A 26,207-nucleotide genomic window follows, 5' to 3' on the forward strand; every position below is an offset into this window, starting at 1 on the left:
TGGACCATATTTTTTTTTAGAAAAATGTGAACCCGATGTATTTAAGAGTTAATGACGGTACATCTTTCTATATAACTGTATTGTTTTGTAAATGAAAGTATATCTTTCTATATAACAGTTTCTATTTATAAGAAACAATGTTATGCAAAATTAATAAAAAATGAGAAAGAGATCTATTTATAAATGATAACCTCTATTATTTTATTTTAAAATTTAAGTATGATTCCACTTATTTAAGTGAATAACCCTTTTTCTCATTTAAGTGATGGAGTGCTTTCCCCTCACCTGACTGGATGTAGTTTGTTTATCGAGATGAATATGATTCGATCATAGTTTGTCTCAGTTATTTAGACTTAATTTTCTGTTGAAAGACTAAGCTAGCTTTCTTGTTGATGTTATGAGTATTCACATATATATAGCTTAATAAAACAATATAATCCATAACACATTTCTATATATCTACTTTTATTTTACCTACTGGTTATTGTTATTACATTCCTAAATTTTAAATTAATAATTTTTTTTTTCAAGTTTTAATTGTTTTGTTGAAAGTATAGTTTATTTTGTTGTATTGTATGTTGTAGGTGAAGTCTAGTTACAGGGAATTACAGGGAATTATTTGGAGTACGTGTTATGCTAGTTGTAACGGTGGCATTCGCAACCAACAATGCCAGTTACAAAAAGTCAATTTCGCGAGTTACAAATAGCATTTTTTCTACTAGTGCTTGTCCGACCCGATTTACAATAATATTAATGCAAACCCGTGGTTCATACGCTCGCATTGATGTTAAATTGAATATAGTGACCTTGATGTTAAAAAAACTCATTAAAAAAAAAATTAACCTCTTATGACTTTTATAATAGCACAATAATAAGAACCTTTATTTTAACATAATGACATTTTATATATAAGGTTAAACGACCATAGTGTCTCTAATAGTGGTCTATAATAAATTAATGTGGACAATATTTTTTTTTAGAAGAAATGTGAACTCGATGTATTTAAGAGTTAATGTTAAAAATGACAGTATATATTTCTATATAACTGTATTGTTTTGTAAATGACGGTATATCTTTCTATACAACAGTTTCTATTTATAAGAAACGATGTTATGCAAAATTAATAAAAATTGAGAAAGCTGATCTATTTATAAATGATAACTTATTAACTTCTATTATTTTGTTTTAAAATTTAAATATGATTCCACTTATTTAAGTGAATAACCTTTTTTTTTTCCTCATTTAAGCAATCTACATACTTTAAAGTAACTCTATTTGCGGCTCATTATTGTAACCCTTATTAATCGATTTATATGTGATTATGTCAATTGGTCATACCATGTGGCTAGCCACATATAAGAAATTGTGATATTAAAAACACAATTTTGAATTCATTTAGGAATTTTGAAGACTTTGTCATAAAATATTAGATATTTTGGTCGCTTGAGATTATTTTTTTTACTAAAATGTCGCTTGGAATTAGTTTTTTTTTTTTTTTTTTTTAATTTTTTTTAAAATTTTTTTTTTTTACCAATCTAGTCAATAGGTCGCATATATTTATACATAACATTATTTATTTACAAATAACAGTATCTAAACAAATATAACAGTTTGTCTTTATAAATAACAGTTTTCTTAATAGTTCATAACGGTTTATCGGTTACAATTAAACTTACAATTAAATTTGAAATTAACAACTTTAATTATTACAAATTTTCAACTTTAGTAATGTGAAATTAACAAAACATTACTATATTGATAATAAGTAATTTATCGTTTATCAACACATTACTACATTATAACAACTTTAGTGATTAGAAAATAAATTAACAACTAGGCATGACTTTATTGCCTTATACAAGACTTATTTTAGTTGTTTTTGGGGTTTTTACGGCTCTCGGGAATTGTGCCTTAGGCCTTTTTCATCCTACTATGAGCATGTGACACGTGTCATAACCTTCTTAAGAGCATGTTCTCATACGTTTATTTTTAGTTCAGTTCAGTTCAGCTCATAATTTCCTTCTCTTATAAAATATTTATTTCAGTTTAATTCAGTCAATGAGAACAGGCCCTAAGTCTGAACTATGGTTTTGAGGGACACGTGTCACTATGTTTGGTACATGTGTCCAATGTATGTTTATTGTAAACAATAGTCAAATTCCTAGAATAATGATATAACTTCAAATTAAGTACCCGTGTAATGGTATGATAACTATGATTATGTTAGTTACTACTGTAATCTAGTAATCTTACTATCACTCTCTATGTTAACCTTATGAATGTACTTTAGTTCCTATTAAAGTTTCTAAATATAATGTAGAGTAAATTTAAATTCATCAGAAATATCATTACACAATAGTATGCAACAATATATAACAGTTAATTAAGCTGCATATAACAGTATATGCAAACAAAATTACGCATCAGATATTAAAAAAAAAAAAAAATCCAATGCAACCATTTTTGTATAAGCTTCTTCCATTTCTGCAAAACAGAACATTCACTTTAGTTCAATTCTTTACTTCAGAAGACAAGAAAAAAAAATGATTTAAAAAATCCATAGTAGAAATAGAACACAAAAATTATAGTAGTATTGCAAGTGGAGCAGTACCTTCCCTGCAAGAATTGGGTTGATCCACATCATTGGCTCTATCACATTCTTTCCGGATGAAACTTTTTTCCCAAATTAAGGTGGTCGAACAAGATAAAATTATTGAGTAGATTAAACCAACACCATATTCAAAGGGAAAATTAAGCAAGCATATTCTTATGACTTTGATGCAAGACCCACTGATACGACCTTTCAAAAACCTTCCAATTCTCTCAAAGTTGTTCCAATTAAAAATTAAACTCTAAAACAAAACAACAATTTACCAGATAAAGAGGAATTTAGCTCTACGAAGAGCTACAGATCTTCACGGATCGGAGCTTCTTCTTTTCAAAGTTCAAAGGTAGCCGGAGCTAGGATCTCTTCTATGGAGCTTTACGGTTTAGTGGTTTTCCGACCAAAACAAAACCATTCTCGCGATTTCTGTGTTTTTTCACAGGTTATGATTTTTTACCCCCCTTCCATCACTTTAACCTACTCTTATTTCTTTTAACTTTAAAAAAATTGCAAATATTATTTTTTTATTCTGGTATGGACTTGACATATCCCATACCAGGTAGTGGGTAATACTTACTCTCTTGTTGGTACCCACTGCATTAAAGCGAGTGACACAACCAACAGAATATTAAAAAAAAAAAAAAAATAGAAAAGTGATTGCTTAACAAAAAGTGAGAAAGGAAGAGTAAGAGCTCTGTACCATTTCTTGCTGACTCCTGAGTCAACTCGTTCTTCCACCTCTCTCTACTCACTCACTTCACTCACTCACTTTCTTATTTCAAACCCTCAATTCTTTACACCCCATTTTCCTGCAAAATCATAGATTAATGAAGAACTAACACTAGCTTAATAATTATGTAAGTTTCTCTCTTTTTTACAACCCTAAATGATTTGGGTTTGATTGTTTTGAGCTGATTTTATTTTAATTTTTTTACTGTTTTTGTTAGCTTTGCTAGATTTTATGTGATGGGGTTTTGTAATTGATGTAATTTAAGAAATTTGTGTCATTTTTGGGTAATTATTGGGGGTTTTTGAGTTGAAATGATTGCTATTTAATGTGTTACTTTATATGGTTTTTAAATTTCTATTATGGGTGTTTAATTTGTTAATTAATTGTGTCTGAACTAGCTTGTAATTGATACTTTTTATCATGATTATGTTTTTTGCTTGTTGAAAACATGCAATGATATCCTTGTTGATGTTGAAATTATAGCTTTCTTACTTCACTAGTCGAATTGTATTCCGAGGTATGTTTTAGCTTTGTTGCTTGTTAAGTGTGATATTGTGTAGATTTCGAGTTTGGTAAACTCGAGTTTAGTGAGATCTGGGTTATTTTGTGAGATATATACTTATTGCATACAACTCTCGAATGCCCTTTAAGTTTCTGTGTTCTTTGAGTTGTATTAACGCGTCTGGTTTCAGTGTTTCACTATTTAGGTGTCCATTATCTACTATATATAATTTCATACAAAAATGTTGTCAATGCATGTTAAGAATCTTTTCATAGCCAATGGAGTCGAATATGCACAATTATTCTGCTTTTAGATTGTAAAAAACTATAAATGCAAGTGATCAATTCACTTTCAGCTCTTTTATTTATTAGGACTTAGCTGTGATCACTGTGTAGTGAATCAAGTCAATTGCCAAAAGCACCTCTCTTGGGAAATAGCTGTCTAAAGTTGACCCACCCTTACCTGAGATCCTCATTGGAGGCGTTGGAATGACGTTGATGCTGTATAGTTTCACTCTTTTCAGTACGTTTTAGAATTTAAGCTCTTCATGGCTTGTTGTGTCTGTATCTTCTGCTGATAAAGCTGACATTATGTGTCCTGCATTGCAGATAATTAGTAAGGGATTATTGCACTTAATCTTAACAGTGGGTGACTATGAGCTACATGATTCTTGGGGAAGATATGTGAACCACAGAAACATGGAATGGAGCTAAGAGGATTTTTTCTGGTTTTATACTATAGTTGTTAATCGCCGTGAGGGATGACAGAAAAAGCAGTGGTCAGAATTTAGACAGAAAATATTACTGCTGGAAACGATATGCTGTCATCATAGCTTTGGACTTGGTGGGGGGTTGAAACATTCAATAAAAACTACGATCAGCATGTCATATCCTGGATCACAAAAGCAATTTGGACTCAGTGACTTGCAACTTCTACAGCAGCAGCTTATGCTTGCAAGGTTACAAGAACTTCAGAAGCAGCAGCAACTTGGACAGTTGGGTGATGGAAAGCCATCAAGTTCTTTGAATATGCCTCTATATGCTAAACATACTGCAGGTGGTCAAATCCCTAGTGGAGCGGCTTTTAATGCATCAAATATGGTTGCTGCCAGTAATTTGAACTGGATGCATCACAATGGGTCTTCTTCCATGCCAGGAATAAACCAAGGTTCTGCATATTCCCATGGTGAAGGATTAATAATGAATTCTGCTTTGCAACAGCCTGATAGTTCTTATTACGGAACACCTATATCCAGTGGGCGAGGCAATTTGGGACATTACTCTTCTCAGCAAGGAGTACCTTATAGCTCTGTCTATACGTTGTCCGTTAATTCAAACGACAAGCTCGTCTCACCGTTGTCAGCATTTACTAATCCATTTATGGGTGATAAGCCTTCTGCTTCTCCAGGTCAAGGTCATTCCATAGATGGGTCTTTTATGCTAAGGCAAGGGGTGCAGGAAAAAGGTTTAGCTGGTCAAGCGTCTGCTCAAATGATAAGTAGTGGAATGTCTTTGAAAAATTTCCCACCGGTGAAGGCAAATGCCTCACTGAAAGCATACGACAGAGCAGATGGACAATGTAATGTTTCTAGATTCCTGCATGAACAAACCAAACAAACTAATGGTTCTCAAGGTACAGCTACATTGGATCCTCTAGAAGAGAAGATCTTGTTTGATACAGAAGACAATGGTTGGGACACTTCTTTCAGCAAGCTTGCTGCCATAGACTCTACAGACCTTATGGATGCTTCGGGTCATAAAAATTATATGGATTCATATTCTTCTATTCATAGTGGAAGCTGGAGTGCTCTGATGCAGTCTGCTGTTGCCGAGGCTTCTAGCAGTGACACTGGTATCCAAGAAGAGTTGAGTGGTTTAAGTTTCCAGAATTCTGATTCATGCATTAGGAAACAACCTACAAATCTCACGTCAAATGATCAGCAGCATGGTAGATGGATAGATAGTGAATTGAAGAGCTCTTCAAATAATCCGAGAGCTCCCCTGTCATCTGTTGATTCAGTGGTAAGCTCTGTATTCCCTGATTTTGACTAGTTCATACTTGATTTTTTTTTTTTTTTTTTTGTTTTGTTTGTTGTTGTTGTCCTCATGAATATGTAATAAACAACAATCTGAGCATCTTTCTTGGTTGCCAACTGTCAACAGCTTATAAACAGGTCTGTTCCAGCCGAACACCCAGTAAATCATTGGACTGTCATGAACGACAAGAATTCTAGAGGTAATGCACAGTCATTTATCATCTTCTAGTGCTAAAACCACTGGCCTGCTGATGTAACAAAGACTTTCTGCAAGAATGCAGATCTTTCTCAGGGGAGTTGGACTTCTGCTGTTTCAAGGTCAGGAATGATGAGGAATGATTTTGATAGTCATAGTTACGTGCCTGTCAACAATGGTACTGATCAGAAAGACTACATAAACATGGGACTTGACCACCAGTCAAGTAGTAACCCCATGGCTGTTAATGCGCTTTATAAAAAAGCAGCTGAGATATATGGAAATCAGAACCACTACAGAAGAGAAAATTCAAGTGACAGCTACAATTCAAAAGTTTCTCAAGCTTATGTAGCTCAAGCAGATAATGGATGCTTAAATGCAGAAGATTCTGAATCTTCTGCAAGGAGCAGCCACAAGTCACAAAACCAGGTTGGATGTCATTCTTTGTTGAAGGGAACTTCTTGTTTGTGTAGAGGTGAAGTTTGTATGATTTACCATGCTAAATGCTATGTGTAGGTCCTATGCGTATCCTCGCCTGGAGCTAACAGTCAGCAAGAGTGTTTCAGCCCCTTAAAGTCCAATGATGTTTTTCGCACAGATACTGATGATACAACGATGAAGGTAATCTATTACTTGACCTTAGATGAGAACACTTATCCCTTAAGTGCATGTTATGGCTAATTTATATTCCTTATGGGCATTGAACATCATTTCAGGGGAAGCCAAATTTGTCAGGTGATGCATTTTCAAAAGGCAGTCCAGCATCTGACATATCTGCTTCATTTGACAGGTCAGTTATTGGTACTACCCTCTAAATTACATGGGAACTAATGTTATTGAAGTTTGGCTGAAGCTGAATTTGTCCAGTATTTTTTTTAACTATCCTATTTGAGCTGCTCTATATAGTGCATTTGCAGTTCATTTTCCCCGCTGCATTTACTGATCCTTATAGTCTAAGTGTAGCTAATCTATGCAAATGCTTATGCTTTAACTTTTTTTTGTTCTTTTATGTGCAAAGCCTTATCTATTACTATATCTAAAGTAAATACTTCTTACATCACCTTTGTACACGGTTTATCCTGCCAAAATTGCTTATGACATCATTTTTTTTTCTTTCCTTTTTTTTTGTGTCTTTCCAAATTCAAAGATTGGGTAAATAGTTCTTTAAAAATAAATAAAAATGTGAATATCAATTAACCAAAACACATTAATCACCTTTTTGTTTCCCAAAAACCCTCTTTGAAGCGAGTTGTATAATTTGTTGCAAAATCAATTAGTTAATATTTTTATTTTAAGAATTTGAATTTTTTTATTCTAAATTACAGATTGTACGGGTACTTATTTAGCTAATATTTAATTTGGTGTCGGTTTTCTTTGTGAAGACTTGTCTATTTCACCTATCACATATTCTTTTGAGCATATTATAACTGGCTAAAATGTGTACAGTCAAAATACATCTGAGCCAAAAATTTCAGTTTCTCATGGGGATGCCAATCCAGAAAGATTTTCCTTTCAAAGCTCTGTACCAGGGGATTCAAGGATTGCTAGTTTGGGAAGTGATAAAAAAGGTCAAACTTGGTGGACACCGTCTTCTCTTGGGAATTCTTTCTCTCCTTTGCAAGGAGCTTCTCTATCACAAGGTGCAGTGGCAAGTCTCACATTTTCTAAAAACTGTAATTGTATCCTCAAACTTAAAAAGTAAAAGAAACTCACTTGAATGTTTAATTTCAGGTCATCTTCATGTGGACAGCCAGCTTGATGGAAAACACATATCTAAAGTGTCCGACACATATGAATCTATTCGAAGGAAGTTTCCTGGCATGAATCAACAAATATCTTCATCTGGTTTTTCCACTACTCAAGATGGTTATCCATTAAATGCAAGAGCTTTGCCAGTCACACAGTTGACAGCTATACAAGGTATGTACTGTCAAGGCGAGAAGCCACTTAATGTATGGAGGGATGTGCCAAGTCAGAAGAACATGATAGGTAATGCGTGCGGGGTTTCTTGTACTGTACATTCTTCCCCCACCCTATTTATAGCTAGTTGTGTAACCAATTTTGGTTCTCGTAATCTACCAGAGCTTTCATCATTGGCTGGTCTACCTTCTAGGATGGGCAAAGACAATCATGATGAGCAAAATACATCAAATATTCAGACTGTTGATTTCCATAAAGGTCATGAATCTTCAGACAAATACCTCATCATCTCTGCGGATGCATCGGCTTCTGCTGGGAGCTGTATAAATCATCGGGGCTATGTTAATAGTGGGTTTTCTCAGAAGATTTCCTCTGAGACAACCTTAAAAGCACTTTCCACCTATGGCAAATCCCAGCTATTACATAATGCAGGTAACTTCAACCAGCAAGAAGACATTGGTAATACTTATTTGAATAAGGTGGACTATAATTTATCTGCTATATATAACCTAAACAAGCAGTGGATTCCTGAATTCTCAGGGCTGCAATCACTGCATGAAATACATGAACTGGCCAAAGCTACTGCTGGCAGTCAATTTGATTCATGTTCATCTGACAACAACTTCATTCCTTCTTTGTCATCAGGGCTAAACAGAAGCATGAAGGAGATATCTTCAGAATCTTCAGCTTTGCAATATATAAATTTTGATAAGGTGCCAGTCTTTGCCCAGGGTTACTCTAATGGTAACATTATCCTATCTGATAGAATTAACCATATGCAGAATGAATACATGCAAAATAGGCAGATATTATCTCAGTGTGCTGCTCAAACTGCCAATAAGGCATCTGAGAATGTGCAGTTAAGTGGTACTATCACAGACCTTAACGGAATTCCAGCCAGCAGAAAACTTGGTATTCTGTCAAGTCTGGCTAACCAGATGGTCACCTGTGAACAATCACTGCCATCATCTGTGCATCATATGGATGCTACTATAAACCTGGGTGTTAGTAGAATAAAGAAGCGTAAATCTGCAATGTATGAGTGCCTTCCCTGGCACAAAGAGGTGATGAAAACTTGTCAGGTGCTTCCAGACATCAGGTGATTGCCCTCATCTAACACTTAGTGCCTCTGTCCTTACAAGTCTTATTTCATTTTGGATTATTGAAATGACTGTGGCTAGCTTGAAAAGTTAAAAAGGGGAATAGAACTTTCAATGGGGAGAGGTTTGTAACTATACATTCGTTAATTGCAACTAAACTTCATAATGTATTAATGTGGTTGGCTGGGAATCTTATAGTTGTGGGAACATTCAGCCACCACACTTCTGCCCATGGATATGCTAACCATGTGGTACAGTTCTAGTTGATAATATTTAAAAAGTAGTTCTGTCATGTCTGCCTAGTATATGGAAGTGATATTTTGGAGTTTGAGCAATCTTGAATAGTGGTAATGCATCTCATTTTACTATTTCTTACAATTGAAATGTTAAGGAGCGATAAAAGAACAGGGACTATTATATCAATCTCATTTTTCTGTCTCTAATACATCAGTTGTTCTGTTTCACAGTAATGCTGATCAAGAGTGGACAGAGGTTACAAATCGACTGATGGAGAAGGTTTGTCCTTATATAACTTTGTATCTCCGAAACTGACCATTTATCTTGACATCATTTTTTGAATTTAACAATGCATTCAATGCGTTATCTTAATTAGGAGTGTGTGGATGAAGATGAAAGGAATGACAAAATGCGACCAGCTTTACACGCCAAGAGAAGACTCATTTCAACTACAAAGCTCATGCAGCTGGTTTTTCGACCCCCACCATCAACTGTCCTTTCAGTAGATGCTAGTGTGGAATATGAGATAGTGACATACTCTACTACCAAGTTAGCTTTATCTGACGCATGCAGTTTGGCCAATAGAACAAGGACTGATTGTAACATGTCTCAAGAATTTGGTAACATGTAAGTTTCAGTATCTATGCTATCTCAAGGATGGTTGAGTTAATATATCCTTTTTATTCTTAGTTTTTTTAGCTCTTCTCTGAACTATAGTATCTTCAAACTTCATAAACTATTAAGGATTGTTGCCAGGAACAGAAATGGTAGGATGGTTGATTGCCTTTCTGACAAAGCTACTGAACTTTTTAAGCGAACCAAAGAGTTGGAAACCCATATGGAGAGGTAAGAAAGTTCTTCTATTCTTGCTGTGGTGGACCAAATTCTTTGTGTGTATCAGTACTAGCCTACTAGGAGTTTTGGTAGGCATTCATTATTCATGAGTTAACCAGATTTGGTTACAATACAGTTTTGTCCTGTCTTAAGTTTCTTTTTTTTTAAAAAAAAAAAAAAATCTGTTTGTGGAGTGAAAATTAATTCAGCAATGTGGCTCTTTAGTGAATATTTCATAATTTCTGATCTGCTATTTAATTGTCACAGATTGATCAAGGGTATCTCAGTTGTGGATATCCTGGTACAGTGCCAGGAGCTGGAGAAGTTTTGCCACATCAACCATTATGCAAGATACCATAGTCGTGTACCAGATCCAGTGGCAGCTAATTCAGAGTCTTCGCCAACTGGTGTGGCATCTGTCAAACCATTCCTTCAGAGATATGTTAGTGCAGTTCCCTTACCCCTGAAATTACCAGAAGGGGTACAATGTCTTTCACTTTGATACAAGTTTTTACTCACTCATTCGCCCTCGGTATATAATTTCTATCCTATCAAGCCTTCTCATAATCATGGGTTACATAGCAATGTCCTTGACTCCTTGCACCTATAAAGCTATCTAGGAGACCAACACAAGAAAAATGCTTGGACCCATGAGTTATCATAGAAACAAGGAATGTGCTTCCCTTTTGGAGGCCGATCGTCAATTTTTGACAGTATATAAGTCTTATGTATATCTTTTTAATTAGTAGAAACTAGGAAGAACTCAGAAGTAACCTCGTCTTTGTTACAAGTACGGATGTTATAAACTCAGCTCTGTCTAGATCTTCCAAAGGTAACTTAAACTATGTGAAGTTATTTATGTCATCAGTACTTTCATAATCAGACTAACTGTTGTCATCTGCTCTCAGTTCTCTCTTTACCATCTTCATTCAAGGGCTATCGAATTTACCCCTAAAGTCACACTTTCTCGCTTATTCCATCTAACATCGTCTTCTTTTGAAGGTACAGGAACCGAAACATGGTATCGAAACATACCTTTGAAAAAAATATTGCCCATGCTTAATTATATCAGTTATTTTGGCGGGGACAGTATTTGAAAATCAGTTAGAACCTTCTCATCTTGGACCCCCCTTTCCCTCTTTAATTTTATTGAAAAGTACATGCAACAAAATATGAGTTAAGCAAAGATCCTGTGCCCTTTTGTAGTGATAAAAGGGTGGGGATCTCATAATAAAAAGGACAAATAACAGTTATAATGTTGGGAAGTGGGCTATTTTTGTAGTAGTATGTAATAATAAAGCATAAAACACTCGACTTAGATCCTGTTTTTATTGTACTTGCTGTCTCTTTCTAATCTCGTATTTTGTCTGTTGCTAATTTTTATTGCTTTGATTGTTGTAGCACCACACGTGAGAATCATTGTACTATGAAAGTAAGTGAGTTGAGTTGAGTGTATCTAAATCTTAACTGAAAATGATGTAATAATAATGACAGACAAAAAGGTCTCTTTTATTATTATACCTGGTTTTTTTATTGGTAAAAGGAGCTTTCTAGCTGATGGAAGCATATTTTCATTCTCCATTGACAATTAAAGAGGATATATATCGTTTGTTCCTTCTTTTAATTTGTCTTAACGTGCGACCGTGCAGGGGATCGATTTGAAGAAAAGACTAATAGATTTGAAGAAAAGGAAAAATGCAAACTAAGAATTAAGCAATGTACTTATAATAATCCTAACTAAGGTTTATTGTTTAATAATCCTAATTATAGAGTCAGTTTGCCACTTAGTAGCCCTGGATGATCGGTAACCTAATAAGCAGGTTATTTTTTTTAATTACATGTGCCGCATTTCTATTGGTCTAGGAAAAAAAAGAGAAAAAGTTTCAAAACTAAAAAAAAAAAATAACTAAATAAAAAGTTTGAAAATTTTTTTTTAAAAAAAGAAAGAAAACCTGAAATACTAGCCCCTCCTCCCCCTTCCCCCACCGGCAACTCCATCGCCCAACACAATTTCGCTGGACCCCCACTCCCTAACCATCCCAGCCGTTGGCCTTCCCTCTTCCTTCTAAACCACATCCTCTGAACAACAAACCAAATCAAAAAAATTTAAACTTAGCCCAAAAAAAATTAAAAATAACAAAATAGGAGATACGGAGAGAGGTTGGGGAGTTTCGCAAGCAGAGCTAACCGAAAAGGAGATAAGAAGGTAGATTGGGGTTTTCGATTAAGAAAGCTAGCCAAAAAAGGTGCGAGGGGGTGGTTTTGCGAGCGGGCAAGCAGGAGGGAGGGTGGTGGTTTTGCGGATAGTATGCAGGGGGTTAGTTAAGGCGATTTCGGGGGTGGGGGAAGGGAGGGGATAATTTTAGGGTGGGTCGGGGGAGGTGGTTGTTTTTGGTTGGGTGGAAGGGGAAAAGGGAGGTTTTCGGCGAGGTAGCGGTGGATTCTGGCTAGGCTAAGGGGATGGGGGTGGTTGGTAGGGAGGAAAGATTTTTATTTTATTATATTTTATTTCCTGTTTTTCAATTATTTGTTTTTTACTATTTTTTTAATCACTCATCATGTGATTCCATGTGTCAACGCAACTTGCTGTTATATTAGGTTGATTACCGGTCAAGACTACTAGTGGCAAACTGACCCCATATTTAGGATTATTAGAAGTAAATCAGCAATAGTTGGGATTATTAAAGTGTATTTTTCCAAAAGGCTTCTCAAGGAAGTTGATACAAGGCTTCTCAAGGAAGCTGATATAAGGCTTCTTAAAGGAGTCTAACCAAAAACAGGAATATAAACCACCACATCTACGATGGCTTACAACAAGGCAACCACGACCAAGATCGGCAGTGAGGTGGTAACCAAGCATCAATGGAAACTAGAAGCAAATGTATGCAGCTAGCACCTAGTGGCAAGTTTCGGGGCCTGATTTAATATCGGACAAATCATGGGCAGCATTTGACCCTTATTGGTGATCTCAATGGAGGACCGACGATGAAATATAAATATTCGGTGACTTTGGTTAGGATGATCAAGAGCAAGATTTGAAAAAGCTTTCTAAATTTTGAAGTTCCTTGACCATCTAAGAATGATGACAGTGATGAGACGCTAGAGCTAGAGCATCTTCAAGCGATCATGCTAAATATCCCGACCCAAAATAAAATAAATAAATAATTGATACAAACATGAATATGAGAAAAAAAAACCAAAATCCATAGAGTGGATAATTATCAAAATTAGATTTCTCAACAATTCCAAAAATAATTGTCCATTAATGGTCAAAAAACAAAATCGGTAGCAAGTACTAAAATAAAGTCATAAACAAATTGTCATATACATCATTAAATGTAAGTGTCAAGGCTTTAAGCCATTCACAAGCAAGAAATTCTTCCTTAATTTCATAATGGAGGATCTGTAAAAACAACAATGACAAGTAATAGGCGGCGGACAAAAGAAAGATCTAAGGAAAAAGAAGTCGAGAGGCATGCATGGGAGAAAAGCTAAGAAATCTGAATATTTCTTACGAGAGAGTTTTTCTCTCAATGTGTGGGTGATTGATGGCGCTTGCACTCTTGCCTGTTGTTGTTTGGACCCCTTTGTGGGTCCATGTTCATTAAATACAGAAATTACCAAAATACCCTCGCTTAACCCTAAAATAGGAATGTTCTAGAATCGCGCACAACCCGAATATCAAAAAACCCTAATACGGCCTAGAATGGCCAGAAACCCTAATCTGAACCGTAAGAAATCAGCTTACCCTCTCTTCTAATTACCGGTCTACACATATTTGCCGGAAAATGAATTTTCTCTACTCTCTCTCTCTACAAATTAAACTTTCTCTCTCTCTAAATACGATTAATTGACTTGACTGTCGAAGGGAATTTCTCGGAAACATCCCCCGAGGCATTTGAATTTCTTTATTTGCAAGACTTAGTTTGACTACACAAGCAAAATCCCTCACAACTCAGATTTCTGAATTCTTTTGCAGAAACAATTGGCGATGTTTGTGGGGATACATCAAACTAAAAGCCATGGTAGTTAACCACTCGTCAAACCGATCTCCCTTAGAATGTTGGTGGGCAGAATCACACTTAAGATCAGTTATGCCCACCTCATCAGCCGTTGAATAATCCACAATCCAATCGTGAAGATCAAGGTGACAACATGGAGTTGAATAACCCGTTGATAAAGGAGAACATCAACCCGTGACCACATAAGATCTAGAAAAGCTAATCGAACAGTTCAACATGCACAACTATCTAACGCACCATTAAGTAGTTGTTAGGATCCATGAAGAACAACCAAACTGGGCCCTCTAAGTGTAGGAGTTTATAGGTACTATGCAGCGGAAAATCTCGAATCATATTTGATCTAGCACCTAATCCCAAGATCACATGCATAACACACAAGACACATAATTATACCTTTGAAGTGTGAATTCCACGTAGCAATTGATTGACAAATCAAAGAGAGAATAGAGCCCCAAGCGTTGCTCCTCTACTAAGTCCACGAGCTTTGAACGAGCCATCCATCAATACTAGATTGGTCGAGTGATTGAGGAAAACCACGATCACCACCTTTAATGGAATAACCGACCACCACGATCCATCACCACCAGGAACCACCACAACCGGTGCAAGGGAGGAGGAGAGAGCCGTGAGAGAGGGGAGAGTTTGAGAGGGCTTGGTCTTGTGTTTGGTAATTCGGGTTTTGATCTTACTGATCAATTGAATTACTATGTCATGCAAACCCTAGGCACCTATTCTATTTATAATAATTAGACTAGGGTTAAGAAGCCTAAAACCCTTCAATCTATTCCATGTGGCCGACCATACTAGGGGATGAGGCCCATCTTGGGCCTAGTCCTCTCGTGCCCTATCTAGACCCTTTGTGTGACCTTATAGGATCCGTCCAATTGGGCTTTTGGCTATTTTACTAGCCCAAAAATCGTTGGTACCTCTAGCTATGATAAAACGACAACCTAAATGTCCGAACTTAATTATCTCCATAATTTAATCCATTTATATATCTAGTAATTGCACACGACGAAGACATATATAATTCCTTCGATCTCCCACTTGTCTGAGACAAGTGTGCAATATTCAAATTCCTTAAGTTAATATTTGTCAATTTGATAATATGATTGCATCACATGTCGAGATCATATTAATTTACAAATCGTTTCTTGAAATCTGAGTTAGAATTACAAAACCAAATGATTACTGAGTAATGCATTTGAACACGGCCACGTATTTTCTGAATTCTCCCTTTTCAAGCGGCCATAACACATTTCCTAATTTAATAGGTAGGCTCAATCCAATCTTGTGGCAACAAGGCTCCCACTCAATTTTTGAAATAACCAGGAAACACCCTTTATCCAGTTACAGGTAGACGTTTGAGTGTGCCACAGTCATAACATCCATTGAATGAAATCAATGTTCCACTAATGTCAAAGGAATCCACTAATATATCTGGATGATCAATACTTGAACTTCAAAGTAGGTCATTAGTTTGATCATGCATCATTCATGCATATCCAAGTGATTGACCGAGTATCACTGATGAAACTGCGCTATCCAATCAATCTTACATGCTAGTCCATTTATTAAAATAATTTATGTCCACTTTAATGATTTTGAACTAGGAACTTAAATAATATACTTCCTTCGTTTTTATTTTATTGCACCATTTGGACTTTGACACTATTCACTTAATGTTCTTTGACCATCATTTGTGATTTATCCATTAGGAAAAATATAGTCATGAGAGATCTACTTAGATTCGTCTCGAAATCTTCTTTTCAAATATCAAATTTTTATAATTTTTACAAAAGTATAATAGAAGATATTAACAACTAAATTAATGCATTGACAAGCGTGAAATCTCTCATGGTGCAATAAAAAAAGAACGGAGGAAGTATGAATTTTGTTCACCTGTGGGGTTTCATTCACCATGTCATCAACCTGATGAGCCCATCAATTCATAATTATTTTGGACATTTTATTTAATTTCCAAAACCATAATTAAATAAGAGAAATGAAATTTCTGTTTAAACATAATTCTGCAAGTGATGCATTTCTTATGTAATATGTTTTCTCAAAACATATACAACTTAAATTACATAGCTGGCTTCAATCAAAGACTTTAATATGACTCTCATATCTTAGTCTATGGAAGGGGTTTAGTGATTTCTCACTCATAATAAAACTTTGCAGATCAGGACATCCCACTTGTCATTGATCTCATAAATGAGGGGATATCTCATATCTATTTGTTTGGATTTGTGATGTGATTCTGACTCCTTTGTTTTGGCAAAGGTATCCTTTTAGTCACAGGACAATTTGATCTAAAATTCCTCCTTAACTACTCTTACTATAGCTAAACACACATATTCTGACAATGAGTATGCAACAACATTCTGCTTTGAGCTCTTCAAGCTTACTATCCTTCACCATTCAAACACAAAAGTGTATTTAGATCAATATCTAAAGTCATCCTGCCTGTTTTGAAAACTTGCATCCGTATAACCTTTTGACAACTTGTTCACTTTTAACACCATAAACTAGAAACATTCCTTTATTCATTTTCAAGTACTCAAGGATTTGCTCTTGGCAACTTTCAGTATGCTTATTTTGAATTTACTTGAAACTTGCTACACATGCACAAGTCATATGTAAAATCTTGCTTTGTACATATCATGACACATATAATGGACCCTTTTGCAGAAGCATAAGGTACACTACCATACAACTCAACTCTACTAACTTTTGAAGGCACTGAGTGTTACAGAGCGTAATACCATGAAACATGAGAAGACATCCTCTTTTAGAGTCTTGCTTCATGAACTTGTCAAGAACCTTATCAGCATAAGTCTCTCAATTCATTCCAATCATTTTTTAAGATTCACTTTGTGGATCTTGATTCCCAGTATGTACTTAACATCTTTTAAGTTTATCATATAGAAACAAATCTTTAACCACATCTTGACTTATTCAAGTATTGATATTCCGTTTCACATGAATTGTATGTCAGCTACATACAAGACCAAGAAGACCAATTGCTCCCACTAAACTTCTTGTCTCTACAAGATACCTTATCGTTCTTTGAGGAAATAAAACTGTTTTATTGCCTAATCGAAAGAATGTTCCAACTCCTTGATGCTTACTTCAATCCATTACATGAATTTCTGAAGTTTGCAAAACTTTCTAGGAATTCTTGGATTTCAAAATTCTTAGGTTGTATCATATACGTATCCTCCATCAAGAACATTTCATGAAGGTGATTTTGATCTCCATTGCTAAACTTCGTAATGGAAATCAGCAATCACTAGAAGAATCCGAATAGGCTTATGCATGTAATAGGTTTGACCCTATTTGTAAGACTATCATGGACTAGCACATCTTTATAGACATGGAGTCCATACTGGATTTCTTGGCTTTAAGCCATTTCCTGAGTTGGCACTTATCGAAAGCTTGCTTGTGGGGCATGGATTCCAATAGGAAAATTTTAAAATCCACATTTTCTCAGAATTTCTACAAACTGTTTGTTTTGATCCCAAGTGACCTACAATAGGTATGAGCAACAATAGAATTATTCTCTTCAACTCTTTGAAGCCTTTCATTCAAGTGGGACGATAGAAGCCTCGCTACATGAATTAACTTGCTTCGACATATGATTTATCAAATTTGCTGATTTCATACGCCCTCGTCTTTGATGTAGTGTTAACCACATCCATTTGTTGCTCGTCTCGAATATCATCGAGATCTAATTTTAATCCCACTTGGCTTAATAGGAAGAGATTTCTTTCTATAAAGATATTATCGCGAGCAACAAACACTTTGTTTTCTACGCGATTGTTGGAATAATAACTCTTAGTTTCCATGGGATAACCCATGAAGAACTATGTTGATTTAGGGTCATCGTTTTAAATGCTTTACATTGATTTCATAACCTTTAATTTAATCCTGTTTGGAAAAGATAACTTTCGAACATTTCCAAGTCATAACTCTTATGACATCTTTTCTACCGCTTTGGTTAAGTTTCCTGTTTAGTATATTCGCAATTGTTGTTGTAATGCATATCCTCAAAACGATATTTGTAAATCATTAAAGCTAAGCTAGGATCGAACCATGACAAGCAAATTTTGATTCTTTCTTCATAACCATACATTTTAATTGTAATGTTTCTGGATTGTGAACTAATTCAATAATTCCCTTTTTGACGATCGTTGATTTTGAGTTAAATATTTATCACAACAATCATATTGTATTGTTAATTATTTATCTCAAACTGATTTTACATTTCATTTTGGAATTTTGAACATTCCAATGATTCTAAGCTTTACCTCATTAAGTAATTATCTCTATAGTTACTTAAATCGTTAGTAAAAGCAATGAAATAGTTAAATCTCTTTGCTAACTCTTAAACTTATTGGTTCACACACATCATATGTTTGTGTTCCAAAAGGTCATTAGCTCTTTTACCCTATCAACTAAAAGGCAACTTGGTCATTCTACCTTATCAAGCATGACTTCTAATTCTCAAGTGATTCATAATCATATAAGAATAAGAGTCCATCCAATTGTTACTTTAGATGTGCAAATGATTTATGTGACCTAACCTTACTTTGTTATAAGTAAGTTTACTTTAAATCATCTAACACTACAAAAATAAGTCATTTTAGCTACGGAAATTCAGCAACAGAATTATTTCCGTTTCTAATATAGCTACAGAAAATAAAAATTCTTCGCTAAATCAAGTCACCGACGGAAAATTAATATCCGTAGAAAAGTCTAGCGACGAATTCAAATTTTCTGTTGCTAAAGCAGCGACAGATTTATACAATCTGTCGCTTAAATTAAATTTCCTTTTTTTTTTATTTACAAAAGTTGGGTTTCTTAAAAAGAAAAGTCAGCAATTTTTAGAAACATTGGCGCTGAACTTTTTAATAACCCCACCTTAAAATTTTCGCCTCACCTTTTTTTCTTTGTAAACCTAAAAATTCACCCCAAAAACTCTTCACTCCAAAATTTCCATCTTTGCCGTGGTTTGTGGTCAGTGACGACGACGACGACGGTGAAGTTATCGGCTGTGGTTTGTGGTTGAAGACATCTCTGCTTGAAGGTAAGTTTAAAGCTCGTTTAAAGCTCGTTTAAAGTGTACATGTAAATTTGTTCTAGGGTTTTCTATGATTGGGAATTAGAAATTACAACTGTAATTCTTGTTTTACAAGTGTTACATACATTTTTGTTGATTTTTTTTTTTTTTTGGTTATTGATTTCTTACTGAGCTTAATTTCCCCCTTTTAATTTTTATGTTTGAATTATAAAGTCTTTGTAATGGATCTAGAAAATTTAAACTGAAAGAATAGAGTACCTAGTGATAAACATCATAAAATTGTTCTTTCTTTTACAAGCTAAGGTGAATTTCTTTTCTCTTTTGTTTTAATGGATTTTTGTTTGTTTGTGTTTTGGCGGTGAATTTTCTTGGGTGTTGGTGTGTTTTTGGGATAGAATTAGTTTGTGGGGTTGATTAGATTTATGGCTACCATTTATACCCATTTGAGAAAACTTGCACTGATGAGTATTTCTTCTTTAGTTTGATAATAATATGTATGATAGATTGATAGTTATCCTTAAGTCCACAAATTTAGTGAATTCTTCAAAATGAGAGTATGAACATTATTGGAGTTCTCTACATTATCAAAGTGAAATTATAAATGATTTAATTTTGTGGGGTGAGCACTAGTATTAAAAATTTAGTGAATTGTTCATAATGAGAACACTATTAGACATATATTTTCGTTTCTAATTTAATAAGTAAAGGGTAAATTGACGTTTTTTTGGGTTAAATGTTATAAAAATTTCTCTTTTAAGTAATTAAGAACTATTAAATGAAGATAAATAGTACGTATTTGTAAAACATGTATGCATTATTTGTTTTGTTTAGTATTGCTTTTTTTTCTTTCTTATAAATATATGTATATATATAGTGATTATTAATGTAGAATTGTATTTCAGAATGCTAATAAAACAATTATAGTGATCAAAGGGAGGATGATGAGGACAATAGTAGATCGTGAATGGATGTATGAAAGGGTTAATGGGAAATTTTTCAGTTCTACCTATGCAAAAAAAGTCGAGGAGTTTATTGAATTTGCTTGTAAGCAAGATAATGTCATGATTGATGGACTATTGAATTGTACATGTGCAAAATGTCGTAATGTTCCTTATATGAATCCCGATGAAGTAAAATTCCATCTCTATCAAAATGGGTTCCGTCCTAATTACCACAGATGGACTTTTCACGGAGAAGATGACTTCGACATTAACATTCCACATAGTGGTTACGCTTCAACCGAAGAAGTATCAAACCTATATAAGAGCATGGTTACAGATGCATTTGGACCTAATTACCAGTTGGAGTATTCATCAGAAGGATCATCTGATGTTGAAGAACCAATTTCCGAGTTCAAAAAGTTCATTAACATGCTCAAAGCTGCTGAGAAACCCTTATATGATGGTTGTAAATTGTCTATGTTATCCGTTACTGCAAGGATAACTAACTTGAAATGCTAGTACAACATGTCGCACAAAGCCATCGATTGTGTTGCTTTGTTGATCAAGGATATTTTTCCAGAAGTTAATAACATGACCGAGACCTTTTACAGAACTCGAAAATTACTTGATGGGCTAGAGCTACCTCACCATAAGATAGATGTATGTCCTAATGGGTGTATGTTGTTTTGGAAGGATAATAGTGATCTTGAAAATTGTCTGACTTGTAAAGTAAACCGCTACAAGACTTCAAGATCAAAAAGCAAAAAAAGTCCTAGAAAAGTGTTGTTCTACCTTCCCATTGCTCCGAGGTTGCAAATATTATATGAAACAAAGTCTATAGCAGAGCAAATGAGATGGCATGCGGAAAATCCTCGTGTGGAAGGTGTCATGTCTCATCCTTATGACGATGAAGCATGGAAACACTTTGATAAGTGTTTTCCATCTTTTTCCGCGGAGCCACGAAATGTTCGACTTGGGCTTTGCACGGATGGGTTTTCTCCTTTTGGAAAGTCAGGGCGACAATATTCATGTTGGCCGGTTATGTTAACTCCTTATAAATTGCCACCATGGTTATGTATGAAAAAGCCTTTCACATTCTTAAGTTTGATCATTTCAGGTCCAAAGAGTCCTAAAGGGAATCTAGATATCTTCTTACAACCTCTTATTGATGAGTTGAAGCTTCTATGGGAGGAAGGGGTTTCAACTTACGATGTCTCAAAAAATCAAAACTTTCAAATGAGGGCTATGTTACATTGGACTATTAGTGACTTTCCGGCATATGGAATGTTGTCTGGTTGGAGTACTGCTGGAAAGTTGGCGTGTCCATATTGCATGGAGCACACTAAGGCTTTTACCCTCACAAATGGAAAGAAGCAAACCTGGTTTGATTGCCATCGCCCATTCCTACTAAAAGATCATCCTTTTCGGCAAAATAAAAGTGCTTTCCGTAAAAATAAAGCTGAGTATTCTCCCGTCCCACAAAGATTAAGTGGTGAAGAAGTATGAGAACGTGTTTCAAAGCTGCCAAGAACAGGAGAATGTGAACATTCTCAATTCTTAAGCCTTCTTAAAGGCTTGGGAGTTCCTCATGATTGGAATAAACAAAGTATTTTCTGGCAACTCCCATATTGGAGCAAACTTTTAATTCGCCACAATCTTGATGTCATGCACATTGAAAAAAAATGTGTTTGATAATGTGTTTCATACTGTGATGAATGACAAGAAAAAGACAAAGGATAACTTGAAATCTAGGAAAGATTTGAAGAAGTTTTGCAAACGGAGAAAGTTAGAAGTTGATGATGATGCTATTGATGAGACTAATATGCCAACCGCTCCGTATGTCTTGTCTAATGAGAAGAGAAAGGCTTTTTGTGAATGGTTGGAAGGGTTGAAATTGCCGAATGGATATACATCTAATCTGAGTAGATGCGTAGACACCAAGGAGTACAAACTTTTTGGCATGAAAAGCCATGACTGTCATGTCCTTATGCAATGTTTACTTCTAATTACTTTCAAGGACTTGCTGCCTGTTAATGTGTGGAATGCTCTCATTGAGTTGAGCCAATTTTTTAGGGATATTTGTTCATCTTCTGTAAAAATAGAAGATATGATTCAGTTAGAAAAAAATATACCTGAAATTCTTTATAAGTTGGAGAAAATATTTCCTCCAAGTTTCTTCAACTCTATGGAGCATCTTCCTATCCATTTGCCATACGAAGCAAAAGTTGGAGGACCCGTTCAATATAGGTGGATGTATCCTTTTGAGAGGTAAATTATCGAACCTTTTTTTTTTAACTTGTCTCACCGACAAATTTTAATTGTATTGACGAATGCAAGGCTTCTATGTGTTATGGTTTTTGTAGTTTTTTATACCATCTTAAAAAAAAAAGGTGGGAAACAAAGCTCGAGTTGAGGCTTCTATATGTAATGCCTACTTATTAGAGGAGATCTCTACCTTTTGTTCCCACTATTTTGAAGATCATGTTAACACAAAAGTGGGCAGTCTAGGATTGAATCTTTATGTTGATAAGGAACCTATTAGTAAAGATCTACCTGAAGTTTTCAACTATAACACTGGTTATAGTCCATCAGAAGGTCAATTTGGTTATCTTACAGAAAAGGACTACAATGTTGCCCATTGCTATGTCCTTGGTAATTGTGAGCTGCTGTCTAATTTTGAAAGGTATGGCTTTAATTTTAGTTAGGTATCTGAGCCTTAGATTATATTCTTACTTTTATTAACTAATACACCAAGAAATTTTATAGTTTGTTTGAAGAGCATGTGATGAGAACTTATGGTTGCTTACATGTAGAAGATGTTAGGACCAAATATGATCAACAATTTTCAGATTGGTTCAAAGAACATGTAAGTCAATAAAATCATGTATTAAGATATAATATTTATTGGTTATTTAAATGAATAATTTTATATTGTGGTTATTTTTTAGGTATTGGATATGGGCACAAATGATGACATCATTTATTCATTAGCAATCGGTCCATCGACAAGGGTACGAAAATTTGATAAGTACCACATTAATGGCTACCAATTTCACACATTCAACTATGGTAAGGATAAATCAATCGCAAACTTTGGTGTTTGTGTGAAAAGTGTGGAGGGGAATGATTATTTTAGGACTCTTCAAGAAATAATCGAAGTAGTTTATATTGGTGCTAAAAGGAGTTATAAAACAGTTTTGTTCAAATGTGAGTGGATTGATCCTAGACAAGGTTCTCGAGTGCATGAAAAATATAAAATTGTATAGGTCAATCACCTGAAAAAAATACCCAAAATATGATCCATTTGTGCTGGCTTATCAGGTGGATCAGGTGTATTTTGCACCAAATCCAACTATGAAAAAAGAGAGGAATCCATGGCTACATGTCTTTAATGTCAAACCTAGAGGAATCATTGATGCCCCATTAGATGAGTTGGCATTTCAAGAGCTGGACATTCATAATCCTCCATCACTTTGTGAAGTTGAGCAAGATGAGATTGATGAGGTTGAGCAGCAAGAAGGAGAAGAAGAGGAATATGATGAAGAAGAAGAAGAAGAAGAAGAGGAGGAGGAGGAGGAGGAAGAAGAGGAAGAAGAAGAAGAGGAAGAAGAATTTACTGATGGAGAAGATGATGAAGATGAAGATGTTGAAAATTAAACTAATGACAAACCAGAAATTTAAACTATCTGATTTTAATTTAATTTGTTGTCTAATATGCTTATTAATTTAAACTTAATCTCGAGTCCATTGATATCTAGTTGGATTATTATCATATATGTTTTTTTTTTGCATATTACATATAATTTTAATGAGCTGTTATTATGCATGTATGTTTTTTTCTGTATGAAATGTGCAGATGGCTTATAGACGTAGAGGTGGTTTGAACGGAAGAGGTGCAATCATTCGACCTCCAGGCTATCGTAATACAGGGATAGCAACTCCCTACACTATGGCTGAAGAGTTGAGTCATGAGATGCCTGGTAATAGTACACCCACCCTGATTTCAAATACCCAGCTCCACACAACTACCAGCACACAAAATCAAATGTCTAAGATTGGAGCAGCCACGCAAGCACCCATGAACAATGTATCAAATGTCGTACTTAACCAGCCTGAGGTGCCTAATTCTATGACTTAGACAACAGCTCACCAGGAGCCTCAGATAGACCAAGTTGATTCACTGCATAATAATAGTAATACAAATGTATATGATGATACAGGTAATCCGGAAAAGGTTGATTCAGTGTTGCATCCTAATGGATTATGGTCAGTTGCATATACTAATAACAAAAAAAGTTCTATACACTTACTGTATTTTATTTTATTTTCAATGAGATTATTTTAATATTCAGCTTTAAATAGGTTTACCCTTCGAGATATGGTTGATAAAGTATCTGAGACATCATATAAGGCATACTTTAAGGGACCATATTGCAATTGGGGTATGACACCACTAGATGTACAACAGAGATGGTGGAATGCTTTCAAGGTTTGTCTTTTATAAGGTTTTTGTCCTAGTTTCTTTTTGCTTACTTTGTCATTTGGAAGCTGTAATATTTATTTTATACCCCAATTAATAATTGTAATAAAAATTACCTTTGGTTGATCTTGCTTATTTAACTATAGCAAGAGTTCTCATGGGATCCATCAATAGCTGTGCAAGTTAAGAAGGGCTGGAAATCAAAATGCAGTAGGCGTATTACTGATATGGTGTCAAATATTTGCACAGAATCTAACTATAATACACAATGGTGCCCTCCTACAATAAGGGAGCAAATGATTCAAATGAGATCTAAAGAAGATTTCCAAGAAAAGACAAAGCAATGTTCAAAAAATCGAATGGGCATCGGAAACCAAAAGATACACCATCGACAAGGATCTATATCTACTGAAGAAGTGAGGCTGAAATTGGTACTGATTTTTCCATGCCTGAAATTATAATTTGAATTGTTAAAACATTATGTTAAAATAAGATAAGATCTATATATATATATTTGATTTTATATCTCCTTAGTTATATATGCAATGCTAATGCTAATGCTAATGTTAGTGTTAATATATGAACTGGAAAAGAAACTGAAGCGTAAGCCAACTGCTGCCGAACTTTATTACGAATGTCATGCTAATAGCGGAGGTCAATTTGTTAATGCCAAGGCAGAAATGGTGTGGGTGAGTATTGTTCTCTACTCTTAACTAATAAATTTTAGCATCTTAAAACCAAGCTTTATTTGATGTCTTGTGTATTCGAGAAACAAGCATGATGAATATTGTCATATCCATGGATTTACATTGTAAGTACTTATTAATTTTTTTTTAATGCTTGATATGATTAATATTGAAACAAGTTAAAATGAAAACAAGTTATAGAAAATTTGATTGATGGATATTGCCTCATCCATGCATTTACTTTGTATGTAATGTACAGAACATATTATGGAAAATTAGCTTGATAAATATTTTTTTGATTGGAATGATTTAAAACAGGTTAACATTCAGGTAATAGAAAATTAGCTTCATTTTTAGGAGAAGTGCTGCCAAAGTTTTTAATCATTACCTAATGAGACTACTTTAACCTCGTATTCACTATGTTAGTTGTATATGTGAAGTTCATGTAAGTTTTGTTTTTCTTTATTTTTCTAGAATGAATTTTCAAGTAAAAAAGCTGCCAACCTTGAATGTGAAAGTGAGGATAAGAAAAAGAAGACGAGTTGTTCCTTAAGGCTGTAGGTGGGTGGAATGAGAAGGGAAGATTATTTGGTTTGGGAGCATCTGCTGACTCATACTATGAAAGACCAGGAACTGAAGTAAAGAGGGTAAAGAAATCAAGATTGCAGCATGCAATGGAGTTGGAGAACAAGTTTATTGACCTCCTTACGGAGAATGCAGAACAAAAGAAAGAGCTTGATGCAACAAAAGAGAGCCTAGTCGAAACTCAAAAAAGTCTTGCGGATACTCAAAACATTTTGAAGGCCCTTGAACAGCAAGTGCAAATGCTTTTA

General features: G+C 34.8%; 1 protein-coding gene and 1 long non-coding RNA gene across 5 annotated transcripts; both read left to right on the forward strand.

Moving 5' to 3' along the window:
- Window positions 1-3,226: 3,226 nt before the first annotated feature.
- Window positions 3,227-11,023, forward strand: LOC145555910 (uncharacterized). Of its 4 annotated transcripts, none has more exons than XM_081617621.1 (15): window positions 3,227-3,462; window positions 4,209-4,359; window positions 4,446-5,858; window positions 6,000-6,072; window positions 6,154-6,497; window positions 6,585-6,689; window positions 6,785-6,858; window positions 7,515-7,708; window positions 7,800-8,057; window positions 8,151-8,420; window positions 8,634-9,087; window positions 9,556-9,604; window positions 9,702-9,952; window positions 10,082-10,171; window positions 10,427-11,023. In XM_081617621.1, the coding sequence occupies exons 3-15, from the start codon at window positions 4,719-4,721 to the stop codon at window positions 10,659-10,661; spliced, it is 3,537 nt and encodes a 1,178-aa protein (XP_081473747.1). In that variant the 5' UTR covers window positions 3,227-3,462; window positions 4,209-4,359; window positions 4,446-4,718; the 3' UTR covers window positions 10,662-11,023. The 4 variants fall into 4 exon arrangements, with proteins under 4 accessions (XP_081473747.1, XP_081473749.1, XP_081473746.1 ...); XM_081617623.1 differs by lacking the exon at window positions 4,209-4,359 and having other exon boundaries at window positions 8,634-8,701; window positions 8,771-9,087; XM_081617620.1 differs by lacking the exon at window positions 4,209-4,359.
- A 7,904-nt stretch (window positions 11,024-18,927) lies between these two features.
- Window positions 18,928-23,771, forward strand: LOC145555912 (uncharacterized). Its single transcript, XR_014091618.1, has 3 exons — window positions 18,928-19,273; window positions 23,157-23,439; window positions 23,530-23,771. It is a non-coding gene; the product is annotated as an uncharacterized LOC145555912 (long non-coding RNA).
- The last annotated feature ends 2,436 nt before the right edge of the window (window positions 23,772-26,207 follow it).

Source organism: Chenopodium album, chromosome 8 (genome assembly GCF_948465745.1).
Source record: "Chenopodium album chromosome 8, dcCheAlbu1.1, whole genome shotgun sequence".
In the NCBI taxonomy this organism is placed as follows: Eukaryota; Viridiplantae; Streptophyta; class Magnoliopsida; order Caryophyllales; family Amaranthaceae; genus Chenopodium; species Chenopodium album.

Coding starts and splice junctions, on each gene's coding strand:
- LOC145555910 (XM_081617621.1), top strand. CDS start 4,719: ATGTCATATCCTGGATCACAAAAGCAATTTGGACTCAGTGACTTGCAA. Junction 6,073..6,153: donor GAACGACAAGAATTCTAGAG/GTAATGCACAGT, acceptor GCAAGAATGCAG/ATCTTTCTCAGGGGAGTTGG. Junction 9,605..9,701: donor CAAATCGACTGATGGAGAAG/GTTTGTCCTTAT, acceptor TATCTTAATTAG/GAGTGTGTGGATGAAGATGA.